We start from the raw sequence: 11,166 nt of genomic DNA, 5'->3' as shown, positions 1-11,166 counted from the left end.
GCTTTTGTGCAAATGAAAGTGACAACAGGTGCAGTGGAGAGGCAAGAGCAATAAAACCCCCACACAGGGAATGGTTTTGCATGTGGTGACCGCAGAGAGTTGCTCTCTCCTCATCCTCCCTGACTGATTCTTGTCTAGTTCTTTTTTTTCTAGTTCTTTTTTTTTTTCTTTCTTTGGTGTGATTTTGAATCCTGCCCTCAGTGGGTAAATTACTTTGATAATTACTTTACATTGATTGTCTTTACTTCATTTTGTTCCCAAAAATGTATACAATTTACATCAGATTTTCAACTTGAATAATTTGTTCATCATGATCTGATGTGTGATTTAAGTGTTCCCTTAATTTTTTGAGTAGTGTGTAATAAAGATCCTCATGAAATAGCTGCTATTTGTGGATTTTCAGTTACTTAAAAGGATGAATCCTTTCAGATTCAGTGGACTTCTGCAGAGGGTAGACATATTTATTTCCTTATTCTTGTATAAGAACTTTACCTTTCTAATACATTATTGTAGGATAACCAAACTTATTCTAATACAACCTTCCTAATTAAAACAAAAGGTAACCTGTTTGTTTTTGCTTCAGTTAGATAGATAGATCTAATAGCTAGAAAATACGATTACTTCATGGAGGAGGAGATAAAAATGAATCACCACATCCTCTGCACACTGCGCACATGATTCAAGCTTTGCCTTGCTGATAGATATTTTTTCTCAGCAGACATTTTGACAGGTCATGAAAGCACTGTTGTAGCAAATAACACGAACAGTGGTTACGCTCTATTGTAGTGTCTCACTGAACTATGCCAGTGAGCCAACCATGCTCAGTATCAGGGCCCTGGGACTGCAACACCTGAGTGGGATGCAGTCATTATTAATGTCATGAATTACACCTGTGTCCTGCCTTGACATGTAAAAACATCTGCTCTGAAAAAAGGCCTATAGCTGGTCTGCTGAGGGCCCCCAAAGGCCATGAACCTACCTTTTCCAGGTGTTTGCAATTACTGTATCAACACCTGCACTTTATAACCATGTCGTCAGGAGCCTTTTCTTTGTGTCAGAGCAAGATTACCCACAGGGGTGTGTGACTAGAGTTACTTCTCATATTTGCAGATAGCTGTGAAACAGCTATTTCCTGTGCCAATTTACTAGATTAGATTAGACTAGATTAGATTCAATTTTATTGTCATGATCAGAGTATAGCACAGAGACAACGAAATGCACATGAAATGGCATCTAACCAGAAGTGCAAATTGTCATAATATCGAAAGTATAAAGTCATGTAAGTAGTGCAATTGGCATGATGTATAAACAGTATGAGGTATGTGCAGGTAGTGCAAGTAATTGCTATAAAACTAGAAAAGGTGCAACACAATATGTAAACAAGTGACATGAGCAACAGGTAACAAGTGGCAGTGCAGTAAAAAGTATAAGTGAACAGTAGGAAGAATATAGAGCATGTACTCACCGTATCAGAACAAATTGAATCGGTATAGGCCAGAAGGATATAAACATGGTCAGCTAGGAGGGTTTCAGAAATGGGCTGTTTTTGGTTCAAGCAAGTTCACGGAATTTGTCTCCATCTTTATTCTTTATTCTTGCTAATACTGCTGTCTGTAACCTCAATCTCCCACTGTGGGATCATTAAAGTTTAAATCTCTCATTTCACATGTACATGTAATGAAACCATTGAATGCACGTAGCTCTAGCTCCCTCTGCTGTATAAAATTTCACAATGTGCATTTGATGTATTTTAACAAACTCCATTCTCTTTGGTTTTGTTTCATCTAACTTCTGCTGCATTTTGATAAGTTATTTTACTATCTTTCTGCCAGAAAACCACATGATTAATGAGCTTCTGTTAAAAAAAAAGAACTGTATTATATTCATATTGTTCTAGACGTGGGTAGGACAGAGCCCCACTGAATAGCACGGGAAAGCGCGGCCTGGCGTCGCTTTTTGGTGTACGTGTTCGACGTTTGCGCACGAAATAAAACAGGAAATTGAATAAACGTGGTGACGTCATTGGTGAGCGCCTCTGCTGGCCTTCGAAATGGGCTCGACTCCTTAGCCTTGATTTCTTCAATTGTCCTTCTGCATATCAACTTTTTTTTAATTTATAAAGAAAAGCCTGTTCGCAATGACATTTGGAGGTACGCCTACACACCAGCACACCGCAGAGACAGGTTTGACGGGAATTCTGCGCATTGCCATGTTAGTTGTGAGCAGATGTGAGTCGAGCAGGAGTGGAGTCAGTTCATGTAGCTAGTTGTAGTTGAGTTAGCCGTTTAGCTAACTAGCCGGAACATCTGGGCTGGTGCCCAGTGATGAATTATAGTGATAACCAAATGGAGTTATATAACATTAGCTACCATTTAAACTCAGCATCTGTGTTTAGTGTGAGTGTACAAAGTGTCACGCTGTCACTTTCTTGAGATTACGGGAAAATGGTGACTCCCAAGCTAGCTAACTTTAGCCAAGTCAGCCACTAGCTAACGGTAAACATAGCAACTCTGAAGTGAAGTGAAGCGGTAACTACAGAAAACTCTGACTTGTAACTTAATTTGTACAACATTACCCTCCTCTCTAGTGCTGTTCAGGGCTTTGTTTCATGAAGCAGATTTATTGAGTTTTCTAAAAAACTGTGCTGTGTGAAACCAGGAATCCATTCGACTTTGAATCACGGACTGCTGTTTTTTATTTACTTTTTAGGAGCTGTTTCAAGATAAATGTGTTAGTAACATGTAAATCTGCTTCGGTTTATTAGATGTACCCATATGTGTATGTTTACCTCTATTGAATCAGGCGACCTTACACCACAGCCTTAACTCTTCGTAGTGAGAAAAAAAAAAATCTTATCAGGACTTAGTGGATCCGTCACAGCTGTACTGCAGCACGTTTTGCATAGATACGTTAGAACCAAACTGATTAAAGCAAAACCGAGAGGTAATGTGGAGGGTGTTAGTGGTCAGAAATGCCGCGTTTGTAGATGTACACGTGAGCTCAGTGCATCAGAGAACGGATGATTGGGTGGAGAGTCGTTTGAAATGATGCTCTCCACCCAAGCTTTGTCCAAATCCTTTGAAGTTAATGTTAAATTAGAGATTCCAGGGTTTCTAAATATGCTGAATATGCCAGGCAGAAAACTGAGTAATGATACTCAAGGCATCTAAAAACTTTCCAGGTCCATTTGGTGGGATGCTGCAGCCACACATGCACACAAAAAAAATCAATAATCAATCAACAATCACTATACAGGCAATTATCCAGCATGCGGTATATCACAAGACAGCTTTCAGTGATACATTATTATTCTTTGTAGATGATCCCAAAATACCTAAAGGAGTTTTGAAAAAGCAGAAATGAATCATATTTACATTATTTGCTGCCTTATGAAGTGCTTTCAGTGTCACAGGTTTATAGACAGCTGTGATGCAGTGATGTGCACGACATTGTCTGTAGTCACACTTTTTTATACAGTCGGCAACATGAACATGTGAGCTGTCATGCAAATGTCAAACAGCCAATAACTGGAAAAAAGTACAAACTGCCAGAAAGCAGAACTGTTCAGAGTTCAAGTACAGTAAAGGGACTCATGCACTGACTCAACAAAATGAGTGTCCTTGGTTTGAAAAGCGACAGCCTTAAATCTTGGCTAGGTGAAGTTCATATGGGGCCAGTCTAATGGTTTATTTTTATAAAAATAATTCAGTCAGTTTCTGCCTCTACGTTGACAGATGAATGTAGCTGCACCATTAATGCTTTCCATCTGTGGTACAGCTCAACCACACAGTCTGTCAGTGGCCAGAAATAATTCCCTCAAAACCTGAAAATAAAGATTATATCATTTTATCATTTTCATCAGTCATTACACTGATTATATTATTATACCTACTATATTAATTCTTATTATTAGTAGCATTATTGTACTGGACATAATACTAATACTATACTTGTATTATACTTTATCACATTATTACATAATTATTTATTCATTGCAACTGGTCTGGCACTGTTATGTTGTCCTGCACCATGTTGTTGTCTGTTGTACTGTGACTGAGAGACCCACCTATAATCATGTTAGCATGGTGGTGATTAGGTAACATGCTACATTGGAAAATATTTAAATTGTGCTGAGAGATCCTTTTGTTTTTGTGCCCCCCCCCCCCCCCCCCCCCCCCCCCCCCCCCTCAGGTGAACTGGCAGACGAGGCCAGCCAGGTGATTTCAGAACTGGTTCCTGTGCGGGCTGACTGGCTTGCAAGTTTCAGTTCCTGTGCAGTACAGTAAAGCTACTTACTTGATCAGAGGATTGCAATGAAACCAGCTCAGGAGCGCAACCAGGAGTGCCTGCCTCCTAAGAAGAGGGACCTCCCAGTTAGTAACAACAGTGGAGCTGCAGGGACAGCAGGCGTTGTGACCGCAGGAGGAGGAGGAGGAGGTGGTGGCGGCAGCAGCGGAGGTGTCAGTAGTGCCGGTGGTGGCATTGGAGAAGATGAAGTGGTTTCCATCCAGAACTCTTCAGCCAACAGTGACACTCAGGGAGGGACCCCGTCTGGAGAGTGGCTGCGAGCTCAGCCAGGGCTTCATTATGGAGTGGATAATTCTGATGGCATACCAGCGGTGCCCGTTGACCAGTACAGTATGCTCTATAAAGTGGCTCTTCCATCTGTTACCTACTCACCTACCAGTCTTCATCCAGTGTTAAGCCACATCTCTCCAGCCTACACTGTACCCTCGCCTCTCCTGCAGCATCCAGGCCTTCCTTATCCTCCCCTCGGTTACGCCCAGATCCCTCATTCCTCTCTCCAGTTTGTTAGTTCCCCTTATGCAGCGGTACCTTATGCTCTACCCCCTGGCTTCGTCCCGGGATCATTAATATCTCCCTCAGGCACCATTCCTCAGCCCCATGCTGTGTCCCACCTCGTTCCTTATCCCTCTGTCATACAGGAAGGTGTTGTTTCCCCACCTCCCCAGACCCAGGTGGCTGCTCATACCTTTGCCAAAGTTGCAGCATCCAGCGGTGTCCCGCTGATGCTACCTTCAGAGCAAGCTGCCCAACAGCACCTCGGTACTGTGGGAGTCCTGCCTGCAACAGAAGTCAGCTCTCGAGGGATGCCGGTCTTCTACCACGCTCAGGGCGCCAGGGCTGCTACTGCCACCAGAGACCCCCACAGTGCCCAGCAGGAGAATGAACCAGAGATGAATGGAGGCGATAAAGAGCAGGGAGCCAGGGAGGTTGTACTAGACTCAGCCTACATTGCAAAAAATGCACGACTGCTGCAGGTAGCGACCAGCTCTGCAGCACAGGAGCACAGCCAAGCCCGAGGCCCGCAGAACAGAAGGCTGGAGGGGAGGAACTCGCCTGGCCAGCGCAGCACTCCAGACAGTGACCTGGAGGTGAGACTCACTGATGGCCTCCTGATGTGTGCTAATCTGAGTATTTTATAAAGTCCTTTTACATGGTAAATGTAATTGTCATTAACACTGATTTTAGATGGCTAGAGAAGCCAGAGTACTTGTTCATTTATACCCTTAACTTACTTCCTTTAACATTTTTCAAGTGTGCACATGAAAGGACCCTTGACAAAGAGTCATCTGATACAGACACCATTCAACATGGCTAGCAGCAGCAACAAGGCTCGTCTTGATGAAGGAATGAAATATCTTTAGAACATTTATATAGCCAGAAATACTTCAATATGGTAAAATAACACAAGAAATTAGCCTTTTTCAGTGGTTCTTGTGTGTAAAAATTTAGTTCTTGGCTTTCTGTGATTACTTATAGTGGTCTGTTTCTGGTGTGCGTGTAAATCTTGTCATAGTATTCATCAGAATCTGGCCTGACCCTTTGCTCTACCTCAGTATTTGTAAGACCTAATTACATTTTAATTTTAGACTTGCTTCCTTAGTTGTGTGCAGTGGGTCTGTAGGTAATCAAGTAATCTCTCACTGCCACATAATTGCCATTTTGTGCCAAAGCTAGGCTATTTGTGGTGACATGGAGATGCTGCAGTGAAACCCTCAGTGCTTCTTTTGTGACGGTGTGCAGGGGGAGGAAGTATGTGGATTCCTTAATAAGTAAAATAGTTTTGGTTGTGTTGGTTTGTTCTGCCTTCAACATTGGCAGCTGGTCATTTATTTGAATCAAGCAAATAGGGAGAAATGTTAACAATACCAAAAAGAGCCAGTGAGAGTAGCTGCAGACTGTCTTTATCTTTGTAAGGATTCTTTTCTTACCACAACAAAGAGACAGCAACCTCCTGTGAATGGTCTCTGTACACTTTACATTTGGCTGTCTAATTTGAAAGTCCCAAAAGTTTCTGTTGTGTCTCCCTTTCCTGGTGTCAAAACTTAACAAAAATCATTGTGTACATCCTGTTGGTGGTCTGTCGCAGAGGTTTATGAGAAGAGATATTTCATCCTTACATGCTCTAATTCAAGCTGCTGTGGGAAAACATTTTGGATGCCAAGTTTCTGCATATTTAAAAGTTGGTCTGACTAACTTCTCATTCCTTCAATCAACTTCCAGGTGCAGCAGGTGGTTGGTCGTTTGGCTTCCTCTAGCCAAGGTCCCAGTGGAGTGCGGAAAGAGGTCTCCTTTGCTCCCTTGAACCTCTCTCAGGGTGCCCAGAGACCCAGAGATGTCCAAGGAGAGAGCACAGGTGTCATTTCCAGCCGGACTGCGTACACGGCCCAGCCTGTGAGCTACAGTGACCCTAGATTGACCGGTCTCCAGCAGCAGACAGGACAACCAGGACATGCGGTCATGCTTGCCAATGGGCAGCCAGTTCTTATTCCCCTGGAGTATCACCTGCAGCATCAGCCCCAACCACTGCAGCAACACTACCCAGGACAGGCAAATGATGCCTCAGCCAGCCATGCCTCGACCACCAGGGCCTCCCCTAACCCAAGCTTTAAAGCCTCTGATTCTTCAGCCAGAGTGTGCCTCCCTGAAAGGGTGGAGCAGACCACAGCTCAGCAGCAGCTCGCCCAGCAGCCTCCTGTCCAACCTGCAGCAGATGTGACTCAGGCCTTAGCTTCAAGCCTCGCTCCTGCCCCGGCTCCCTGCAACCCGTCACACTTCATGAAGGGGGCCATCATCCAGCTGGCGACTGGGGAACTGAAGCGTGTGGAGGACCTGCAGACTCAGGACTTTGTGCGGAGCGCAGAGGTGAGCGGGGGGCTTAAGATTGACTCCAGCATGGTAGTGGACATCCGCCCCAGCCAGCAGAGACCAGGTCTCGTGTCACTTCATTTCACTGTGGGGGAGCAGCAGAGCAAAGTGACCATCGACGTGCCCCCGGAGCACCCCTTCTTTGTGTTCGGCCAGGGCTGGTCGTCCTGCAGCCCCGAGCGCACAGCCCAGCTCTACGGCTTGGCCTGCCATCACCTGCAAGTAGGGGACGTGTGTGTGTCCATCACCCTGCAGCAGCAGCAGCAGCTTCAGGCACAGCAGCAGAAACAGCCACAGCACCATCATTCACAACAGCAACAACAAGAGCAACAACAGCAGAGCCTGTCCAGGACTTTGAGCAAAACCAATGCGACGTCAGGATCTGGTCACCAGCTCATGGGGCCTCCCGCCCCTCAGCAGTCCCGGCCTCAGTCTCATTTCAGGCTGGACCGCATCCACAGAGAAAGACAGAGGGATGGTGAAAAAGATGGGGTCGATAAGGATGAAGCCACACATTTTGGGGTTGTGGGGCACGCTGAGTTGCCCATCAGACCAAGTAGGACCTCAGCAGAGCATCCCCGGAGCCAGAGCAGTTACCACTTGCACACAGAGGGCTCTGCATTTGCAGGGGCAAGCATGGGAGTGATGCAGGCTGCACTAGGTGCTTCTCAGAGGCGCTGGTCCTCACCTGGCCTCCAAAGATACAATATGAAGGGAGACGAAGGGCCGCGCCCTCAGATAAGCACCTCCGGCCACACCAGGCCCTCTTTCATCCCCCAGGAGGTCAAACTGTCCATTGAGGGGCGCTCTAATGCAGGGAAGTAGCATCACATTTGGTAGCAACTATAGAGGAGACTGCAACGAGTAAGAATGAGTCTGACAAGGAGAGAAAGAGGAAAAAAAAAGTGCGAATGTAGCCTCAGAATGTTTGAGATTTTGCACACCTGAAATATACAAAAATACAAGATCTTTGTCTGCGTGGTGAGAAGTTCTGGGTTGGTTTGGTTGTTGCTCAGCCAAAGGATACGAGCCTGTGGTTTCCCAGCCAGCTGAGGTCTGACGGGGCCATGACAAGCTGAGTAGAAAGTATGTAGCTGATGAAATGCCTCTCACAGTCCTTACACACTGCACTTCTCTCACTCCCTCCCTCCTTTGTCTCTACTTCCTCATAACCAAGCTTGGAGGTTACTATCGCGTTCAGAACACTCTTGCTTCCTTTCTGACCAAACTGTCTCTTTGTAAGACCACGGACTACCAAGAATGTGTTTGTAGCACGGTGACGCTACCAGCTCTGCAGGTTCTGATGTGTGTGACAGATCACAGCCAGTGATCTTTTATCTCCTCCATTCCTAAGATCCTGTTTCCTCCAAAAGCATTTACCCAAAAAAAAGAAAAAGAGCGGTGTTGCTGGCATCAGCAGCTCCTGCGGTGATGTTGGCATTTTTGACGCTAACTGTCAGTGCATGTTACATTATGCTTCTCCGGCAGGAGTCTGAAAACCTCCTTTGTCAGCAGAGATCCTCTCTCGCTCTGCAAAGAATGGGATCCTCTCTCAGGCCAAGTGCGGCACGTCCCACTTGTCTTACAATCGAAATAGTGATAAATCAATCAGTCTTTCTGTTCAGCAATCAGTTTCCACTCCAAAAAGAAAAAAGCCTTCATTCCACACCATGTGGTTTAAGAAGAGGGCCCTAACGTGTGTGAGAGTGCGTCTGCATAAATGTCGTGGGTGGAATAACGCTGTTCTCTGTGATAACTAGAGATCTTGCATTCCAGTATCATCAGTGAGAACATGCAGCACTTAGCGTTTCACTTTTCCCCTTTTTTAGAGAATCATTGCCCATCCCGAGCGACACCCTCCCTCCTCCTCCTCACTATACCTCAAAGCTTTCCCGACCAGACTGGTGACTTTTCATGCAATTTTGAAGAGCATAATTAACAGAGGAGGCACTGGCTGGTCATCACCAAAGCCACCTGCGGGAATGAACCCCGGAGACGTTACCCAGTCACATCACTGGCTGCAGGCCACTTTAGCCTAAAAAAAAAAAAAAAAAAAACCTGGAGGAGTGGAAGGAAGGGACTTGGAGGGAAACCCTTGAGAGCTGCTCTCTTTGTCCTCCACTTGAGTTACTCTTTGCTCAGTTACCAAATTAAAGCAATAGTTGTTTTCGCAGCAGGCGGCTGTACCGCTCTTCCCCAGGAATCTCTCGCCGTGGGCTGTTTTATACCTCTGTACAAGTGAGGTGTGAGATCTGACCCTCTTTCAACCCTCATCTTTTACCGGTGATGCACTATCTCGCTGTTCATTTTCACTGACGCTTCAGTATTTCTCCAGAGGCCGGACACGCCTCTGACAAATCTCTCAAGAAACCATTACAGATGAGGCCGCCTCTCTTTGGTTCTCCGTCTCACTGATGATATTTTATCTTATATGGATTTACTCAAGTGCATCTCCAAGAAAGGCTTGACTCTAATTAAGTTTGCGATCATTATTGAGTTGTCTTCTGTTCTGTCTTTTGTTTGAACGTATGCGGTCCTTCGCTTTTGTACTAGGATATACTTTATCCAGTGGATCTTATGATTGTCATGTGTTGCACATAAAAAAGTCACTCATTTACTTCACACTGACCTTGTTAATAGGAATCACAGTACAGTAGGTGTTTTTATAATGAAGGGAATATGTTTGAAGTATTGTTGGTGTTTTGTGGTGAGAGAGAGAGAGAAAAGAACTGACTTGCATTTTTAACTCTGTTTACAAATTAGCCAAGATGAATGCTGCAGTTTCCTACGTCTGACAGATTTTTATCCTCTTCTTGATATCCAAAAATCCTAAAGAGTGTAATTGAAAACAAGTGCAATTAGATCACTCATAAAATCATTCGGAGGTTTCTAATCAGATGGCATTCCTCACACACACATTCCCATCAGAAAGTGGAAATCAGAAAGTACCAGATTTCTTTTTTTTTTTTTTTTTTTCCTTCTGTCATAGAGCTTCGGCAGGCCATTGATCACTTGTTGAATATTTCAGAACTTTTCCTTTCAGTGGATGTGCTCAGACAGGAGGATCAGTAGTCACATGGTTGTCGCTTTAGTGTGTAGGTGCTGTAGCCCAGACGCTGCTGAGTGCGTCTGTCAGTTTCCTTCAGCTCTCTGAGCTCGAATGGGATGGGGGGGGGGGGTATCAGACCCAAACCCGGCCCAGTAGTCCCTGTGGTGCTTTCATGGTGGGTAGCTTCACATTTTTTAAGTCTGGACCAAACGCTTTTATTTTGAAGCATCTGTTGAGGTTTTCAAATGACCATTAAAAAGAAACCTGAAAACAAAATCCTTAATTTGAAATGCCAAAATAGATTCATTTGTTATTGAGGTGATATGAATGTGATCTCTGGTGCTGCGAGGCTGCTGCCTGGTCAAAACAGGTGCGTCCTCTCTTTATGTGCAGCAAACAGTTCTTGGACCGCAGAGAAAATGTTGTTTTTGAAGCTAAATGCCAACAAATATGGACTGAGGCAGAATATTTAATTAGATTAAAACATGGTTTGATTTCAGGAAATGATGACAAATCTTTTTGAATACATTTTGACTTTTTAAAACTCTACTTGGTGCAGCCTTGCTGTCTTGTAACAGCTCCAACATGTCCATAAAGTTCCTGGTCTCTGTCCATACCGGCTGTGTAAAGATGCCACAGCTCTGTCAGTGGACATGTGGACAAGTCGGTGTTGTTTTAAGATCAGACTTGAAAAAATGTGACTCTGTCCCTCAAGATGCTTCGCAGTGGGAGATTAAGAAAATCCGTTTACCACAGTCACAGTTTTTTTTTTTCATGCTGTAAGCAATATACCTAACACCTGAAAACATTTCATGTCGTCTTGGCGTTTTCTATGCAGTAAACTCAGTATTGTACCCTTCATTGTCTTAAGTGCGGCTCTCTGAAGCAGCAGGGGGTTAGGGGTCAGGGCAGGACGGCTGATGCAGTCATGATATGCTCATCTG

The 11,166-nt window shown here is 44.7% G+C and overlaps 1 protein-coding gene across 1 annotated transcript; it reads left to right on the top strand.

The window, feature by feature from the left end:
* The first annotated feature begins 2,015 nt into the window (after positions 1-2,015).
* atxn1l (ataxin 1-like) lies at positions 2,016-9,210 on the top strand. The gene is made up of 3 exons (XM_070970271.1): positions 2,016-2,150; positions 4,192-5,396; positions 6,529-9,210. The coding sequence occupies exons 2-3, from the start codon at positions 4,314-4,316 to the stop codon at positions 7,996-7,998; spliced, it is 2,553 nt and encodes an 850-aa protein (XP_070826372.1). The 5' UTR covers positions 2,016-2,150; positions 4,192-4,313; the 3' UTR covers positions 7,999-9,210.
* The last annotated feature ends 1,956 nt before the right edge of the window (positions 9,211-11,166 follow it).

This window comes from Chaetodon trifascialis, chromosome 1 (assembly GCF_039877785.1).
Source record: "Chaetodon trifascialis isolate fChaTrf1 chromosome 1, fChaTrf1.hap1, whole genome shotgun sequence".
NCBI classification, from domain to species: Eukaryota; Metazoa; Chordata; class Actinopteri; order Chaetodontiformes; family Chaetodontidae; genus Chaetodon; species Chaetodon trifascialis.
This window is presented reverse-complemented; position numbering and strand designations above follow the sequence as displayed.